Here is an 18,383-nt window from a genome sequence, read left to right as displayed (position 1 = left end):
TATTTTTCAAGTACTTCACGTGACGGTGGTTGAGCTTGCCCAGGAAGATTAAATAGAATTTTGTAGTTTGAATAAAGTAAAAAATTCATAAGTCTACATACAATTTTGAAAGTTAAATTTAAATGAATAAAAGGATTAGATTAAACTTGATAAGCAATTCAAAGAAATATTACAAAAAATAAAGATATTATTGAAATATATTTTAAAAAGTTAAAATTTAAATTGGAAAGCAAGATTAAATAAAAAATTTGAACTAAATAGGAAATTTTCTTAGATTTAAATAAATTTTGGACTTGAAGTTTAAATTTAAAAGAAAATAAGTTTAAATCAAATATAAATAAAAAAAGGATTAAATATTGCTACTTAAACTCCATGTCACTAGATCCATTTGTAAATTGACGTCTTCTCCCAATGACAGATTCCTTTGCAACTGATTTAGGTGAGATCTCATTTTAAAATCATTCTTGTGCAAACTCTTGATTTGTTTTCTTGTTTTTTGAGGGAGGGGGGGGGGTTTACTGGAATGGGAGAGAGGAAAGGTGGTCGAGTGCACGAGTTAATTGTGCCTGTGGATGGTTTTCACCCGAACTTGAAAGTAGAAGCTCTGGCAGTTGATGCCTTGTGGAGAATCCATGACTGGTCCAAAGTTCTACATGTCTTAGGAAAGGTCGACCCTCATAATGCAATGATAAGAAAGATGTTTGAAGATCAAGGTGATGATGATGCTTATATTTCAGAGAGAATTGCTTTGTGTCTTTTAGCTAGAGCTCTTTACTCATAGTTGTAAAACAAGAGAAAAACAAAGCAAAAAAGGAAAACAGTATCATTTCCAGAAATACGTCCGACCCAGCGTAATCTTGTGTTTTTTGTCTTGGCGACTCTGTTAACATTGCTAGTATGATATATCTTTTCGTTTCTTGAAAAAACATCATGTTTTCTCAAGTTTTTTTCCAGAGTGGCCGTGATTTCCAGAACAAGATAGACAAAACTTTCGTAGCATCTGGTAAATCGAATGAGCAGGCGACTGATAAAACACATTTTGGTATTAAGACCGACCATCTCGAAGCATTTGGTACATTGAGCTGTGCGAAACTATGATGCTTCAGGAGAAAAAAAGAAAATGAGCAAAAACTAGCAAATAAACAACCAAACATTCCGTGCCCCCTTTAAGTTTATTTACGCGAAGGTTATACCTACTAAAAAAATAAACAAAAATATAAACGCGCCAGGCATTTTCCCCCAGAAGTCCATCCAAAGGGTCGTCGGGTAATTCAGTTTCTTGAGTGCCCTATTAAGTAGCTTGTCGATGTTGGGTTTCAGCAGACTGTGATAGAAGTAAATCAGGGATATTAAATACCCTATACGTAAAATTATGGCCCCTATACATTAAATATACTGAATATAAGTCGTTTCAATGATTTTGATTTAATCCAACTGAAATGGGAAATAAGAGCGGTTTCTCATTAAACGTCAAAACGAACACCAATTTTGAAAGAGTGGCACGAATTTCCCAATTAATCATAAGGTCAAGTGCAACCAATACAACCCCAAAATTAATTTTTGATACTCAATTGATAATTTCCCCATACAAAATTGATCTTTTTCTCAATATCTTCTCATGGACCAGTGTTTGTCGCTATCTGCGTCATTGCGTTTGTGATCTTCTCGACGTTACTCATCCGATCATAAAACGCAAACACTCAAGAGTAATCAGAACGTCCTCAAGGTAATTAGGCATGGAATATTCCTACGAAAATGACGTCCGAGCAATCACTGCTGGGTCGATAAGGCTCTTAACTTTGCGAGGTCTTGAATGGCACATTACATTAGCGCTTATTCGGTGGCCACCACTGCAACCTCAAAAAAATCTCACAAGCTGAAAAAACCAACGGTTATAACTTTCTTCGCCGAACCACAGACAGGTTACAGACCGAGTTAAACGAACTAAAATTAATGTCGTAAGTTCGATCAGTCGTTAGTTGTTGGACAATCCGGAGAGGAGTCTAGTGGAAACAAGCCCCTGAGATCTTTAGGGTCATACCGCGGCTGGCAACAGCAGTCTGTGCTGCAACTTGGTGCACACGAACTGGGACATGATCCTGGACATGTCTGCCCAAAGGGAGCAGGTAGGATGGATGGTAATGAAGGTGGAGGTGGGGCCAGCATGGCAGTTGGAGAGCAACAAGTTGGGCTGCATTGTGGATGACACGATGCTGGGCAAGGTGCAGGGCAAGTTGAAGCCTGTGGTGGTTGAAATGGACGTATTGGGGGGCGAGGCGGGGATTGAGGCGGCTTAGGAGAAGCCATTATTGTCGATGGAGTGCAACAAGTTGGATTACACTGAGGGGAGCACGATGCTGGACAAGGTGCAGGACACGTAGACGGCTGTGGAGCGGCTGGAGGCTCCAGGATGATTATGGGAGGAGGTTGTGTTTGAGGTTGAAATTGTTGCTGTGCTCCTGTGCAGCACTGTGGAGTGCAAGATGGTAGACAGGAAGCTGGGCAAGGAGCTGGACATTGTGGGACAGGAAGTGGAAGCGGAATAACTATCGGAGGCACAGGTGACGGGGCAATGAGAGGAGGCGGTGGTGGCTGCATTTGCACAGAGGGAATTTGGGGAGCACCACAACACTGGGATGAACATTTGGGATAACAAGCTTGTGAACATCCGACTTGAGCGCACTGCCTTATAGGAGGAGGTATTGCCAACGGTTTATAAACTTGTGCATAAGCTGGTGACTGTTGACAACATGACTGTGAACACTGCGGATAGCAAGACATCGGGCAGTTGGTTGGACAGGCAGGTGGCATGGGAGGAGGACGAGGGGGTGGTGGCATTGGTGGAGCTATCGGATGAGCTGGCTTTGGCTTACAGCAGCTAGGGCTGCAGTCTGGATAACAGGTGCTCGGGCAGTAGGAGGCACACGATACGACGGGAACAGTTAGGCGAGGAGTAAGTGGTGGAGCCAACACAGGATTGGGTGTCGCTACACAGCAGGTAAAGTCACAATCTGGAGTGCATCTCTGTTGACATGTCCTCTGACAGTTTTCTTATAAATATAAAAAAAACAATCACTGAAAAGATCAAGGCCTATTCACTCAAATTTGGGGATAGTAAATTTAACAGAAGCATTACACAAAGGCTTTCAACAGGAGATCATCTTGAGTTGTGCTTTATCATGGAACAGTAGGCGTGAGATTTTGCTACGTTTGTGCGTTTCTTTAGAACACCAAGTTATGAGATTGTAAGAGGAAATTTTACAAGAGAAAGGGTTAATATCATTTATATCCTCTCGTGAGGGCCTAACTTCAGAAAAATTCAGTCCTAATCTTAGGTCTTCCACAAGAATGGCGACCTACTCTAGTCAGACACAAGTTTCAAGAAAACTACTCGTCAGCTTTTTTCAAGAAAATTTTGAGGAAACAAATTCGAATTGATTTTGCATCACTGTCTTTTCTCGATGACTTGCAAATTCTTTTCAAATAATCCGTAGATGTAAGACAAAAACCAATTGCGACTTGCAATGGGGTCTTCCTGCGTTGAATACAGTTTACTGAAATGTTTTTGTTTTGAAATCTCATCGATTCCATGCAATACTAACCTTCGTCCGGTTGGTTTTGGTGGTTCATTTAAAATTTTTTACGATAGTTCAACGAACTGATTATGTGAAGTTTAAATTATACTTTCCTTTGTTAGGGAAACATCATTTGCAAAGTACTTACTATTTCTGGTAGTTTGCAGTCTTTGTTTGTGCGCGACATTGCTGCGCTGATACGGGTAGCTAACGACTGCTACTGTTTGAGGATAATAAACAAACTGCCTTTTCATCGGAGCCTTTTTACCTATGAAAGACATTTCATCGGTTTGCGATTAACCGAAACATACACCTCTTTTTATGACAAAATAAAGATAAAGTCATACCAAACGTAGTGGTAAGAGTAGTCGTTAATAATAGCCATACTTATTTCTGCACACCAATATGTCTAATAAGATATATATACTTTTCGTCATCATCATCATTATCATCGTTCTTATTATCATAATGATGATTAATAAAGCTTGGTTTGTCACCAATTATTTTTGTAGCGTACCGCGTACCAGTCTGAAGCAATCATGTGGCCCTATCTGCCTTTATTCCTATCAGCTTTGATAGGCCTCTTCTTCAAGGATTTGATTGATATGGAAACATCTCTTTTTTTTAGAATATAAGTTAGGTGATCATGATAAACGAGTGTGTCGATCAAATGACTCAGTTACAAGCCGCCTAACAATTTATAAGAAAATGATTCAGATTTTATTTTACCTCTTACTGTTTTAGCTTTTCCTTTAGGAATTGGGTTTCCATCTCCTTGCATTAACAGAGAAAGAAGGCACAGCGTCCAAATACAGTAAGAGTTTCTTTGCATCTCGTGGCACTTGAGTTAGTTGATAATCTTGAAATCAAAGCGTTGTGTTGATACTGAAAATAACCCTAAGAGGACTTAATAATCAAAAGGATAATAATTCGGTAATGCTGATTGCTAAGTTAGAAAATGTACTTGGGCTGCAGACTTACAACTTACTTGCGGTAAATTCTTAGTTTCTTAAATTAATCTACCAGAAACGTGATATCTGAGCACGTTGCTCGTCTGTAACGGCTTCTGTCTCAACCAGGAATTTCCTCAGAGGTTCCTTAGAATTTCACAATGTAGAAGTGAATGGAAGAGAGAGGTTACATGAGGACATGCATTTGGGCAATATTTAAACTAAATCTCAGAAGCCATGCATTTACCCCCATTTCCAAAGGTTTAATCATTGGCACTACTCCGGTTAGATTTTAACAAAATTTAGTCCAGATCCTATTAAAAAACATTGGAGCTTGTGCGGAAGTAGCAAGCTCTGTCTTGGTGTCGTTGTTGTGAAAAAGATCAACTGTCTCTATGATGTCGATGTCCTCCCTCCCCACCCTGCACCCACAATTTGAGCCCGAGCGGCGAATTCTAAACTCTTTTGACCGTTTTAAAGTGATCCTCAGTATTGCACTACGCATCCTCAGCTGCGCATAAAAAGCCCTTGCTTCCAGCCGCAGCAAAATGTACCGTGAACCGATGAAATGACGCGACGTGATTAGTGCCAGTACAGGCATAAATGGGATAAGTTTGGCCCATTATATCACCTAAACAAGCACGGTGACCTATCTTTTTTATTGTATTTTTCGAAACAGACATTGGAAAGGAACATTTAAGGAAAGTTAAAAAAAAATTGTTCAATAACTTTTTTTTATGAGGAATCAACTTAAGACCAGAGCTCTTTATTCGATGACTCTTAGCAACAACGTGGAGAAAATAATGCGCTTTTAGACTTTCTAAGATGAGCTTTTTACAAACACTGTTATATGTGTGTTATATGTGTTATATGTTGAAAATAACACAAGAGAATCGATACATTATTTTCGGTTATTCGAATCAGATCTGAGAAGGTTCATTATACAATAGATACCATTGTCCCCAGATATGGTCTGACAGGGTTGGAATATGTTTATGTATCACAACAAAACCAGTGAATGACCGATGGTGACGACAAAACATGAACAAGCTAAGCGCTAGTGAATTCAAATTTGTGAAGACATGCTTTGAATACAGGTGGTGTTGTCAAGTGTGGAGGTGCGTTGAAATTCGGACACTAACCGGCCGATATACCTGTTTCTCACAAATACCCTTTCACCGTCAAGTTTAAAACTTTAGATTTTAAGGATTCTACTGAGACATTCTTCCTTAAGCCTCGAAAGAAACTAGTTGCGTCTTTGTATTTACCATACGTCTCAATGTTTCTTTTCCTTCCAATCTTCGAGTCATTATTCCCTCGATAATATTTACAATTTTGCGCTCAAAATAAAACAAATTAATTAAAGCACAACTTTTCATTTAACATGCACATTTTTTTCGCAGTCAAAATTCTGATCTTAGGAAAAAAATTTATATTCTTATTCTTATAAACTCTATAATTTTCATTTATTTCTGGAGTGGTCAGTTCTAAGCACTCAATGTAGCGAGAGGGTTTTTTTCGCTGAAATTAACGAAACATCTTGTTTTTCTACTTAAAAGCAAATTCAAGGTGAAGCAAAAATTGCAGCAGAATAGATAAAACCTACCTCTTCTAGAGTGCCATAAGCGTTTTATATTTCCTGGCTGTCTATAAAAAAGGTCATCGATGAGAATATAGGGCAAAAGAGAAAGGGACACTATAAATTATTGACACTGTTCACACTCGCTGTGTGGCGGGTGTGTTGTCAACCTAACAGAGTGTAAAACAGAAGAACACTTAAACACCTGTGACATTTCCTAAACGAGGTTCTCTCTTTTCCATGTGCATTTCTATACATTGTAAAATACATACTTATATACAGCATTCCTGCTCGCTTTTTATATTTCATGGCTGTTGCTTAAAACACTTTCGTAACACTTTTCCAACATCACCATGGAAACTGCCCACCGTTCGAGCCCCTTTAAAATTGACAGCTCTCAAACAGATTGCCTCTGCCACGGGAATGTCTTAGATTTATTATACCGTTTTTGTTGTTGTTGTTGTTGTTTTTTGGTTTTGTTGTTGTTTTTTTGCCGTCGTTGTTTGTTTTGCTTTGCTCGGTTTGGTTTTGTTGTATATTTCGGTTCGAGTAATTCAAGTCCCCTTCTCTTCTAATAAGTTGTTTTTTAGTTTCTATTCGATTGAAGAAAGATACTTTTGGTACAGTTCAAATTTTTCATTCTGGTTCGAAAACTTTAATGGGCGTCGGTTGAGACAGACGTTATAAAGCTATAATCCATTCAGGTCATGGACAGTGCTATTGAGAAAACTTGCATTATCAGTTGATAAATTCCTTTTGCCGATACAATTTTTTAGATAGTTTTCCTTTCCCTGGCCATTCTTAACATACTAATGGTGCCCGGCTGGTCTTCGATACACAATTCATTACATGTGAGGGGTGTATGGGACACAAGGATCGTGTTTGAACAAAAGGAGGATTCTTCTCATCAAGTTTGTCCGTAATTGTGGTCACATTTTCTAAATTTAACCTTAGTTAGGAAATTTTTACACGACTTGCATTTGCGCTGCTGTCATAAGATTCCGTTACCTTGTGCGAGGTTAATCGCACTAAGCTTGCTGCTGATTGAGAGAATGTGCTGGCTTATGTGATTGTAGTGAAGGGTCCAAGGCTTAAGAGAGGATAGACTTAGAAATCGCTAAATCAGTCGATTCCAAATTCCCCCTTTCAACGGGCACTCTCGACTTCCAATATTAGCCATGGAAGAATAGAAGCTGAAACTTCTCAGTGATTCATTATATTTATGGCTATAACGTCAGAACACTGCATAACACTAAAATTTATACTGCGCACTTTATTTCCACAATCGATCAAGAAGAGAACTATCCTAAATATCTGACCCTAATACGGTTTTAGATATGGCTTCATTCTCGTAACGACCGGAAGTAAACTCCGTCGCCATGCAACTTACTTTTAGCTACCAGAAGGCACAGGTAATATAGAAGCATGCCATCTACATACTTTTTTAAAGGGGCTGTACTGTGTTTTAAAAAAAGCCGTAAAGATATTTACAATGCGGTTTTGCTGCAGGTGCAGCTGATCGCTGCATGAGCACGATCAGCAGATTATGTCCTAATTTTGTATTCTTAGTTCATCGCTTTGTATAACTACCTTTCCTAATAAGCTTAGAATACATGTCATTCAGTATGCAACAACGACAGAAACTTTTACTTGAGGGAAATTATGTTACATTGGTGGCTAAAATACTTCACTTCATCCCAATGTTTCTGGACAAATGTACGGTGTTCGTATCTAATTCAAAGCTTTGCCCTTTATGAGAAGCCTATGCATGAGTATCACTTTCAAATTTTGCGATCATTCTCTAATTCTGCATAATCCTATGGCTTTTGGTGACAAAATGACCCTATGGTTTATTTTATATTACATTTTGAGACTGCTTTTGACGAAATTAGCGACAAAAATCTCCCAACAGAGCATTTACGCGGATTAGTTTGCTAACGAGGTGGGAGAAATTTGCGGAAGTTATTGTATTGCTCAGAAGAGCCATGACTTATGAGCGGATAGGTATCCTTCATTCAGTTTGTCCTTGAGGAGGTTTTACAAGTATCACAGATGAATATTTAGAGGCAAGAATTTTTAAACACATGAGAAGGGCAACGGGTGTCAAATATGGCTGCAACAACTAGCCTCTGTGGGGTAGGGCAGCTCTCTTGTCCCAAGACAGTGGCAGGAGAGGCAATCCTGCACAGCAGCTTCGCGAGCAAAGTGGCGCGCATGTGTCCGGGCAAGACGGCGCTGGACAGGTTTGCTGCTCAGCAAGGGGCTCCACTGGACGAAGGCCTGGCGAACCTAGTGCCCTGAAATCTTGAGAAGCATCCTACAGGGAGTGATAATAATTTTTTTAACGGTGAACGAGTAAATAACAGTAAAATTCAAGATACTCGTTACACTTAAAGAGAGTGTCTATGTGCGGGATCACTGTTAAAAATAGGATGAACGGAAGAGCACTTGTCAAGTGCGGTCTCTTTCGTTAATTATAACGAAAAAATATTTTTCCGTCTATGAATCCAATGTACATGCTTTTTAAGATGAACAGTCTTCAGCTGGTTCCCGTTTGATATCTCTAGCCAGATAGTCAGTTGGGTAATTGATTTATTACCAGGTCTACATACAGATTACGTATTCATGGACGATTTTAATTTTTATTGAACTATCAACTGATAGACTAATTGCTCACCAAGGGATTGGATGGCACAGCCCCGTAAGGGAAAGCTTGAGGAGCCAGCTGGGCAGGCTGTGCTTGGAATGGGGCACAGCATGACCACTGACACGAAGGAGCGCAGGCCAGAGGACAAGATCCTGGGCATGTGATTCCTAGAAAACAAATAAATGAATTTAAGCCATGTTATAATTCGACAGAATTGTGATCCGCTTGATGGGAGGAATTTTCTGTTCCCTCTTATACTTAAGGAGACGATGTCGTTTGATTTGTTTACGCCGCGGCTGTCTTTCTCAAAGGCAACATGAATGAATGTATGCAATAGTGTGACATATAGACACCCTCGGCTGGAATTTGGCCAGCTTTTCCTCCCATGCTCCTGATTTAAACGATGAGTTAGTGGGAAAAAGGTCGTTAGAATTTCAGTTTCATGCACGCCAAAATCGTAGCTTTCATTGCAGCGCGCGTAATTTGACCCAAAGAGGGCTCGAGAAATTCCGACCCCTTGTTTCTCGTCCTCCAAGCATTTTTCAGCTTTGATGTTCTGCTTTGCTTCTTACCTGCCGTGGGTGCCACAGGAGCTACAGCGTCCTGATACTGATATCCCTCATAAGGTGACGGTTGAGGTGACTGCTGAGCATCCTGTGCAGGCTCTTGCGATGGATTCGCCATTGCGAATAGTTTGGGGATGGGAACCCTCTGAGGCGAGGCGACGGGTGTAATGTCATGATGCACCTTAGGTTTCGGAGGCTCCTGTGGCTTGGAGGAAGAAGGTTTGTGATCCGATTGCTTTTTATGGAATTTATGTGTAGCCAAACAGCAATCAAATCTGTGAAAAAGATCAAAAAATAATTGACAACCAGATTTTTCTGCCATGATGAGGTGAACATGGATAAATTGAAATACATGAAACTATGTATTATGTTAATTGATAAAACATTAATGACTGACTGAAAGAACGAACGAATGAATTGTTGAGTAGGAGATAGATGCTCTGAGTACTCAACGGCTGGATTTTTTTACTTCCCTGTAGAGAGTTGCGGTTAAAACCCGTCCTACTTAACAAATATCTAGCAACATGCCCCATGAAGCACACCTGGACCTCCTTTAACTTCCATTCCCCGATCTCTTTTCCATCTCCGTGTGATGAAAAAAGTATTTACCTGCATACTGGCTTGCAGAGCGTCTGGCACTGCGGGACACACAAGCTACCAATTTGGGGTTTCGTATGCATTGCCTTCTTTTTATGATGGGTTTTCACTGGCGGTTTTGGAGGCGGCGGTGGCTTGGGTGCCTTAGGGGGTGCTTTGACTCCTCCAAGATACACTGGCCGAATGCTGAGGTTTAGGGCTTGGGAACGACAACAGTCTAGACCATGGTAAAAAAATTAAACTGTTGTTAGTAATTACAGCGGATATGGTACATAGGATACGATTCCTTCCTAACTGCATAGCCAATGCAGAAACCGGCAACATTTCCGATCTAGTTTGGGATCTAGCTACTTGCGTTGTTCCAGAAGTTGATTAACATCGCGATCAGTTCCTTAGCAGTTCGATATTTGTGTCATATCTCTGGCTTTGACGAATAATTTATCGACAACCACATTAAAAGAAACAATAAAAATTGAAAGTTATAACAGAGAAATGAATACTTATTGACATTAACCTGGCTTGCATTGGGGGGCACAAGCGGCAGAGCAACTCATAGCAGCACAGGGATCTCCGGCAGGATAGCCGGTATATCCAACATCGTAAGGGTTAGCATATTGAGGGAACACTGGCTGATTTGCCTGGAAGCAACATCCGGAATCACAGTTAGGATAACAGGTGGACGGACATCCGGCGGGGCACGCTGGTGGGGGAGGAGGTGGCGGGGGGAGGGAAGCTTGGTAGTTCACCAACTGGGGGAACATGGCTGGACTGTAGTTAGGAGCCCCTGGGGCACAACAGCTTCTTTTGCAAGATGACAGACAGAAACGCTTGCATCCAGGATGACACTCCCAGGCGGATCCTAAGTGAGGCAAAAACAGATATGATTAAAAAAATGATTCGTGTAAGGAAAGGAAACGGAAAAGGAAAACGGAAAGGGAACAACAACAGTAGCATATACATTGTAGTAGTAAGTTGGGGTATAATCCAAATAGCACCTTAATGAAAAATTTAAGTCAGAACAACATACGTTATCTGGAAGTGTGACATTCTGAAATTGTTCACGTCTTTCCTGATCCGGGTGAAACATGTACGGCAGTTCTCATCTTAAATGAGTACATCTTTGGGAATTACTTAGGTCAAAATTGTCATCATCATCATTTTATTTGCCTTTTTAACAATCCAAAAAATATTTCATCCACACAATTATAATCAGAAGGCGAGGAGGCCTAAAGAAGCCACCAGGCTTACATGAGAAGCTACTTTACTTAAAACAATGTATTTAAAAAAAAGAAGAGCTGCAAATGTGTGGCTTGGCCAATTCTGTAATTATTTAAGTGCATTTTCGTCTTAAAAGTAAGAAGACTTAACGAACGAGTGAAGATAACCCAGCGCGCAGAGTCCGCCCAACGCGCCCCACAACGCCACCGGCCCCTTTTCGTGCTGCATGATAACTCAAACGATCCCTTCCTCGCAGGTTATTCTGCGCTCCGTTTATGTTATGAGTGAGTGATAGTCAATCCTATCCTAATGTATATAATATTACAAAACATCTTACTCACTTTGCACCGGATTCACGGAATGAATCACCACCGACTTCCTCCCACCATGACCTGCAAGGAAGCAAATTCGTTTCCTCTTTTATCAGTTTTTACATGATTCTGTCTTTGTGTAACTGACTCGTACACGGACTTGAAATCTAATAAAGCGTATTTCGATTGAGTATCGTAAAACTAGGACCAAAGCAATCACGACAGCGAGAGATTATTAACTGGAATAATATCTTGACAACAGTCAATCAGATGAAATGAGTGTCGCGAGCTTTCTAGATTAATCACAAGGCGAAATAAGGCAAAACCAAAACAATCCTGAAGTTTCGACTCTTGATTTAAAATTGATCTTTAGAAAAAAACCTTGGAAGTGTGCAATGATTTCAGCGATTTTAGCATTGCAAAAGAGGTCTAAGTTCTTTCCTGTTAAATTCATTCTTACCTGCGTTGGATTTAACTTTCCTTAAGCTCTTGCAATTTACGGCGGTAAGGAGCTGCGCAAGAAGGCAGAACGATAACAAGACCCTCATCATGATCATAAGAGTGGTCCTCTTACCTAAGAGATTTAAAAGGGCGATAAGCCTTTCCTTTGCTGATAATTGAAATATAATTAAACAATTTTTTAAGCCCCTAATTTTTTGCTAAGCAGAAGAAATTTCTTTTTTTTACTTAGATTTCACTCGTTACATGGTCTTAGACATTGAAAGAGACTGTGATGGCACCGAACGCCATCCCCTTCTCGATGGGCGACGACGAAGCGAGGAACACGCGTAATCAACACGGTTTTCAAGTATTGGTGGGTAAACAAAGACGAACAGTAGGCAATTTTTTTTACGCATGCTTGCTTTACCAATCGTGAAATCATTGGTAGGCACTAGGGATTAATCAAAGGTCTAGTGAAAATGTGACGGTAATCAAATTTCTCGAGCTTGTTTACTAACCTGAGGAACAGCAGGTAGTTCACAGAAAATAATATATGTAATTTGCACATGCCTGCGGTTTGACTGAGACTTCTTACTCCGTAGATCGATTAGATGCCGTTATCATAACCTCCCTATCGTAATTCTCGATAGGCCAAAGAACATAAGTATACAAAGTAAAAAAAAGTCACGTCAAAATACCAGCGTTACTAGTCGTTTTCCTAAACGTCGTGGTTCAACTATAAGATAGCGATTATCAACAATTTTTCGAAACTGTGGTCTCGACCAACCAATTCAATAAGCCAATGGTCTTACGGTTACCGTACCATTAAAATCACCTTTCGTTGCCATTATTTAACAGTTGTCTTTTTTTAGAGAGACCACATAATTCAAAAGTATATGGTTTAGAGGTCTTGTTGATAGCCAGTAGCCCATGAGGGCGCCATTTTGTTACGGACCGAAACTAAGTATCAAATGTTGAGCAAGATATCGCAACATGGATATAATTCTAAACGCTCCCGAGTCTCGAGAAGGAAGTTTCTTCCCTGGTATGTTATCATTTGAGATACGTCGCTCGTCAAACTTACGGATTAACAAGGGAAAAATAGGATCTTACCGTGGCAGCCTGTCAGTCGACGCGGGATATAGTATTTTACCTGCTTACAGGTAAATAACTAAGCGTTTCGAACAGTGAAGGAGGCAAGAGTCTACTTAAATAACATGAAATATTTAGCAGTTTCAACAGCGCGACAATTATTTCACTTTATTGCACACTTGTTTGGCAATTCAAAGCCCTTCTTTGATTTGTGTTTTTCCTCTCCTTATAGCCGACGGTGGATCTTCTACAGGAATGGAACAAGATATATATAATTTACCGCAAATTAAGACGATAGGATTTGAAAGCGGCAGTGAGATTAACCCGTCAGTTTTCTCTTCACTTTAGACAGAAACAGTCAACAAATTTCACGCATTACCTCACAAGAAAAGCATTCGCTGTAAGACAACGGACAAAGAAGAGCGACCAACGTGATATTTTTCTTTTAGTAAAGAGAATGTGTTTGTTTTTTATGTGAGGACTAATTTAATTTTTAAACGATTTTATCCTTATTTACTGACTGACGAGCAGTAATGTTTAGATATGGATATGTAGTCAAAAAAGCGCAGCCAGCGTGAACGATACAAAGTTGGCTTAATTGAGTGGGAGAATGCCAGTGAAATGCAAATAGCATTTAACATACTTTTATTTATTTGGTTGTTCTTTTCCTTTTGCTTACAATTTCTTACGTTCTGTGAAATGAAGCTTGAAAAATTTTAATAACCTTTTCAATCACGCACTGCATTTATCACTGTTTTAAGTGGTAGGCCTGAAATGGCACAAACATTTTTTGTTAAAAAGTGATCAAAATATGTTGACTGAGACACTTTTCTCAACTTATGATGACTGAATTTACTCTAGTCGTAAACAAAGTCCAGTTTTTTCTACGTTCATAAAATTCATAAAAAGTAGGCTTGCAGTATCGGTTTTAAATTTTTAATACTCTACCGCACTGTAAGTTGGGAGGGGAAGGGATGCAGGGGATATTTGAGAAAGGCAAATCGTATTTCTTTCTAAGTCTTGCGCGTGTGTTCCAACACGGAATATAAGACTATACAATACCAATGCTCTGAGCAATGTTACTTTAATTTGGTTTATTTCGATACTTTTGTGCAGAAAATTAGTTTTACAGTACAATGTTTTTTCTCTTGAAAATGAAATGAAATGAAATGATGAAATTCCCATCACGAGAGGACGACAGAAGAAAAAGGTCTGATGAAGCTATAACTTTTTTTCAGGTCCTTTCTATCTAGATGAGATATAATTACTATTAAAAGAAGGAAAAAACCGCCCTTACACCTTGTTGAGACCACGGACATCTCTTCCTCCCAGCATTTTATGCAAAGAACATAACTTCTTCTATTCCTGTCGTCATTTGATGGACTTTCCCAACAGTGAAGCAAGATCGTAAACCCACTTCTAAGTCTCACAAAAGAGCACTTTTATAACTACGTGTAAGTTAATAGTCATAATCTAACAGCTCTGACGTAAGTTTCTCGCCTGATTATCAATATCAATGAGAACAACACTCTCAAAATGGCTTGCTGCATCTTCACCAAAACCTAATTTTTTGAGGGGGAAAAACAACAACTAAACTTGCAAGACGGCAAGCAGGCTTTCCGGCATTTGGGTTCACAGACTTTCCCCTTTTTCTTTGGATGTTTCTTGGAGATCTTGCTTTTTTTCTTTAATTTCTTTAAAGCAAGTTGCTTCTCGATCATCTTCACAGTTTTCTTCGGTACAACGAATGGTGTGGTCAGGCAACAGAGCAGGTTGCAGGTCGGAAGGCATCGGTGCTGACAAACAGGCTGACACGAACCCCATAATGACTGCCCTGGGTAAAAGAAATCGTGGAAATTGAGAAAATATTAAAAATTAGAATAAATATTATAGATATTATAAATTGGATTGTAACTCGCTCTAGATTAGCCATTAAGATACCCTAAGGGGTTCATCATTATTTATCGCCTGTGGGGGGTGGGGGGGGGAGGGGAATCTGGAGGAATTTGGTTGTGTCCCAAAAATTTATTTACCTGATCCCACTAAGGCTCTTAAGTATAATTTAATGACCCCCCCCCTCTCCACTCTCCCCACACACCTCATTGGTGGTCAATTTTCTGCAGTCCCAGGCTAAAAAGGATGGAGTTCATTACGAATTACAAATGAAAAACACCAAAAAAAACTAAACTGTAGTCATGTGTGTATATGGATCACGTTTTATCAATTATTGTTGGTACTAACTTTTGTTTCTTACGTAGGAAGAATACAACAGCTGAGCAGTGTCTTTGTCAGAAAGCCGATTAATATCAACTGCATAAAGAAAAGAATAAACGTTAGTTAGGATAAAATTGAGCTATAATTTTATCAGACTCATCTTGCTAATTTTTATCCCTTAACCAGTATATCGAAACATCCCATAGTAGCAAGTTCTCACTTACATTTGTAAGCTTTGATGGACGTTTCTAGATTTGCTTTTGATTCTCTTTTGACGACGTCCACCAAGTCTGTAAAATGCAATGCAATGAGATTGTTTTTTGTCTTAAATAAATTCTGTGAGAGGGCATAAAGGTAAAGGATTTTCCCAAAATAGGACGCTTATTTCGGTTCAGGCTAGTAGTGACTTTTGCAAGGGCATAGTTCAGGAGGGTCGTAAGGTGCAAGTGAGACACTCCTATTTGTCATGAAAAATTGATAGTGCATCATATAATACAAGCTGACATGTTTCCCAATTCAAGCAATACACTAGCGTATGGCTCCCACCCCCTCTCGATTATTGTGCCTAAGTAACTGACCTCTGCCGCAAGCGAGATACACCTCACTTGTCTTACCTTGAAGTTTCTTATGCGCCTGCAACTTCTTGCCTTTGTCATTTGTTGAGGTGTACGCCATGTATGTTAATTTGAATTGTTTTTCGAGCTTCTTGATGGCCTCGGCGGTTTTCTGTTTTATAATTCTCTCCAAAACTATGGAACAAACAGGTGGATCGAAGCGATTTTGTTTTAGAGTCAGAGAGTTCAGGCAAAAGCTCTCTTAGATCAAGTGAAGTCTAAATTTGAGACAGAATGGTGACGCAGTTGAGACAGAATCATTGCTTCCTAAATCATTTGAATTCTAACCTAATGGTGAAATGTTTCTACATTTTCATTATTTTTCGACTCAAATGCGTTTCTTAAGGGAGATGTCCAAGACTGGGTGATTATAAATGCTTCTAATGTGTTTGGTTATCAAAAAAAGTGTAGATTTCCTGAATGGCACTTTCATCATTATCCTTTCAACGCACAAACCTCCAAATCATGTCATGTTTTCATCTCGCAGTATGCAGCAAAATTTTCTTGGTTTGCCTCAGGACCCTCCCCAACCACGCCCTTGCAAACTAAACTGGCATCGAGTCGTTTCGTAATTAAGGACTGTAGCTAAAAGTACGAATAATGAGACCTGATGGAATTCGTCAAAATAAATTAGCATTTCTCTTTCTTGTCCTGTCACACCTTAGCCTTCTTCCCTTTAACCACAGAGGAGGGGTGTAGGTTTTGATGCACGTCTGGAGTTCATTCATTGTAGAAATCAGTTGATGATTATCGGTACAAAGAGTCGCAAATGGATTGTTACCTTTCTTGTCTATGGCAGTTTTTCCGTTTATATGTGCACTTGCCTTGGATTCTGATGGGATCGCTTCCGAAAAGTGCAGTACAAATAGCGCCGTTAAGCATATTCTTGCGATTGCTAGTCTGTTCATTCTAAAGATAACACAATGAAATGATATATTATACATAGAAGAACAGTGAGCGTAAGAAATTATCAAAAGGTCACAAAATTAGAGGTGGTAAAAATATACCCAGTGGTTTTTTCTGCCTTATAATTCTTCCGTCTACTGTCGACCGCCCGTTTCCTGGTTAGAAAGAGAATTTCTGACAACAAATTAAACCTTAATTTGCATAATACACTATTGAGAGAAAGGATTAGGTTGCAGAAAAAATTCTGTTTTCAAACAACGAGGTATAACCTATCTGTACACAGTTGGCGTTTCTTTTTTTCGGTAATGACACCCATTGGGATGACAATCTCATGATCTTTGTCATATATTTTCTAAGTTTGATCAGCTATCCGAAGTTTCAGTATCACTCCCCCACTGATTAGATAATGATAGTTGCTAGAGTATTTGATAATTAGGATTCACAGATCATTTGCCTACCTTAACCAGTGATCAGATCCGAAATGTTGAAGGAGTCTTGGAGTTAACTCTCCTCGTCTTGAAAATTTGCTCCTTCTTAGCGTTTGATGTTTTGGGGTTCAAAGTCACTGATATTTGTTTATGAAATACACCTGTTAGATAGTGTTCTCGAAACATTTAAAACACTATAAACAACTGACGCGATTTGATCGGCTGAGGTTAAACAGCAGGAAACTTTTTTGTCTTTCTGACGAAAAGTATCGTTTAGATTTAACAAAATTGATCTATGAAAATCCAAACTCAGTCATCATCCTGGAACCAGGAATTAACAGAGGATCAATATTTTAGAGTGACAAAGACACCTTTTGGGACACAAAATATGCTAATGACTGGTAAATCAAAAACGCTGGCAGGTATTCCCACAAACAAACGGTCTTCGCGAGCCGTTATCTTACATGGACAGCGGCTTTGAATTTCAATTACGTGATCATGCAGTCGTCAAAACATTTGCTGTTTGTTTCACTTGCATTTGTAAGACTAGAACGTTGTTTTCATAGCAGAAAAATTTAAAGCACTCTTCCCGTGTGGAGTCTATTGTTTTCCTATCAACCAATCAAAAAGATTGAATTAATCCATTCTCACAGAGGTCATTATTTGGCGACCATACCGTTCACAAAGAGCCAAAATGATCCTAGGCTCGAGAATGACGTTACTTGGCAAAACAAAATCGCAGGCTCAAGTTTCTCGAGCTTATGCAGAACTTCACTAGGAAATAAGGTTATTGAATCGGAGTAGAAGACTGATTGATAGTAAGTAGGGAACTTTGGCCATGTTAGTATCGAAGTCGATTGGGTGATAGACCATGAATGAATTTGTCAGTGTCTCGCGAGTTGTAACAGTCGAAATTCTCTAACGAACAAAGCGATCTGCATGGTTCGTACGGTCTGCGTGGTCTGCACGGTCTGTGCTCTGCGTTTTAGCATGACCGTGGTTGCATGGATGCGGATGAAAGCCGTTTATACGATTTGAAATGGATTTTCAGCAAATGGAGTCTGGATTCATTCTTTAGCGAGATTCTGCATTCCAAAAGCTGGATTTTGGATTCCAATGCCCAGTATCCCGGATTCCACAAGCAAAAATTTCCTGGATTCTGAAATCTGGTTTACCTTACATGAGGCGAAAAGTTTGGAGTCTTCTTAAGTGCACTTTCGTCAATATTTTTAGAAAACCGATATA

General features: G+C 39.5%; 3 protein-coding genes across 8 annotated transcripts; all 3 read right to left on the bottom strand.

The window, feature by feature from the left end:
- Positions 1 to 1,166: 1,166 nt before the first annotated feature.
- LOC131790062 (keratin-associated protein 9-1) lies at positions 1,167 to 6,193 on the bottom strand. Of its 3 annotated transcripts, none has more exons than XM_059107241.2 (4): positions 6,132 to 6,193; positions 4,305 to 4,472; positions 3,724 to 3,843; positions 1,167 to 3,050 (listed from the first exon to the last, which is right to left on the bottom strand). In XM_059107241.2, exons 2-4 carry the CDS (start codon positions 4,405 to 4,407, stop codon positions 1,969 to 1,971), a joined length of 1,305 nt encoding a protein of 434 aa, XP_058963224.2. In that variant the 5' UTR covers positions 4,408 to 4,472; positions 6,132 to 6,193; the 3' UTR covers positions 1,167 to 1,968. The 3 variants fall into 3 exon arrangements, with proteins under 3 accessions (XP_058963224.2, XP_058963225.2, XP_058963226.2); XM_059107242.2 differs by having other exon boundaries at positions 4,305 to 4,460; XM_059107243.2 differs by having other exon boundaries at positions 4,305 to 4,481; positions 6,132 to 6,175.
- Positions 6,194 to 7,362: 1,169 nt separating this feature from the next.
- Positions 7,363 to 13,031, bottom strand: LOC131790063 (keratin-associated protein 10-1). Its single transcript, XM_059107244.2, has 8 exons — positions 12,998 to 13,031; positions 11,904 to 12,017; positions 11,474 to 11,524; positions 10,429 to 10,773; positions 9,927 to 10,131; positions 9,324 to 9,592; positions 8,782 to 8,918; positions 7,363 to 8,421 (listed from the first exon to the last, which is right to left on the bottom strand). Exons 2-8 carry the CDS (start codon positions 11,998 to 12,000, stop codon positions 8,227 to 8,229), a joined length of 1,299 nt encoding a protein of 432 aa, XP_058963227.1. The 5' UTR covers positions 12,001 to 12,017; positions 12,998 to 13,031; the 3' UTR covers positions 7,363 to 8,226.
- Positions 13,032 to 14,079: 1,048 nt separating this feature from the next.
- LOC131790059 (uncharacterized) lies at positions 14,080 to 17,307 on the bottom strand. Of its 4 annotated transcripts, none has more exons than XM_059107237.2 (7): positions 17,169 to 17,307; positions 16,812 to 16,884; positions 16,586 to 16,713; positions 15,805 to 15,939; positions 15,415 to 15,480; positions 15,218 to 15,286; positions 14,080 to 14,810 (listed from the first exon to the last, which is right to left on the bottom strand). In XM_059107237.2, the coding sequence occupies exons 3-7, from the start codon at positions 16,710 to 16,712 to the stop codon at positions 14,539 to 14,541; spliced, it is 669 nt and encodes a 222-aa protein (XP_058963220.2). In that variant the 5' UTR covers position 16,713; positions 16,812 to 16,884; positions 17,169 to 17,307; the 3' UTR covers positions 14,080 to 14,538. The 4 variants fall into 4 exon arrangements, with proteins under 4 accessions (XP_058963220.2, XP_058963221.2, XP_058963219.2 ...); XM_059107238.2 differs by having other exon boundaries at positions 16,812 to 16,865; XM_059107236.2 differs by lacking the exon at positions 16,812 to 16,884.
- Between the last annotated feature and the right edge of the window lie 1,076 nt (positions 17,308 to 18,383).

The sequence above is a fragment of the Pocillopora verrucosa genome, chromosome 1, assembly GCF_036669915.1.
Source record: "Pocillopora verrucosa isolate sample1 chromosome 1, ASM3666991v2, whole genome shotgun sequence".
Taxonomy (NCBI): Eukaryota; Metazoa; Cnidaria; class Anthozoa; order Scleractinia; family Pocilloporidae; genus Pocillopora; species Pocillopora verrucosa.
Note: the sequence above shows the minus strand (reverse complement) of the source record. Positions and strands in the feature narration are given on the sequence as shown.

Bases quoted from the DNA above. Each gene is read 5' to 3' on its own strand.
- LOC131790062 (XM_059107241.2), bottom strand. From the start codon at position 4,407: ATGCAAAGAAACTCTTACTGTATTTGGACGCTGTGCCTTCTTTCTCTG. The intron at 3,844-4,304 runs GTAAAATAAAAT...TGTCTTTCATAG, and splicing joins AAAAGCTAAAACAGTAAGAG to GTAAAAAGGCTCCGATGAAA. The intron at 3,051-3,723 runs GTAAGTACTTTG...TATATTTATAAG, and splicing joins ACTGCAAACTACCAGAAATA to AAAACTGTCAGAGGACATGT.
- LOC131790063 (XM_059107244.2), bottom strand. From the start codon at position 12,000: ATGATCATGATGAGGGTCTTGTTATCGTTCTGCCTTCTTGCGCAGCTC. The intron at 10,774-11,473 runs GTGAGTAAGATG...TGCCTCACTTAG, and splicing joins TTCCGTGAATCCGGTGCAAA to GATCCGCCTGGGAGTGTCAT. The intron at 8,422-8,781 runs GTGAGCAATTAG...CACTCCCTGTAG, and splicing joins CTGTGCCATCCAATCCCTTG to GATGCTTCTCAAGATTTCAG.
- LOC131790059 (XM_059107237.2), bottom strand. From the start codon at position 16,712: ATGAACAGACTAGCAATCGCAAGAATATGCTTAACGGCGCTATTTGTA. The intron at 15,940-16,585 runs GTAACAATCCAT...TTTGTTCCATAG, and splicing joins AACTGCCATAGACAAGAAAG to TTTTGGAGAGAATTATAAAA. The intron at 15,287-15,414 runs GTAAGTGAGAAC...TTCTTTATGCAG, and splicing joins GTCCATCAAAGCTTACAAAT to TTGATATTAATCGGCTTTCT.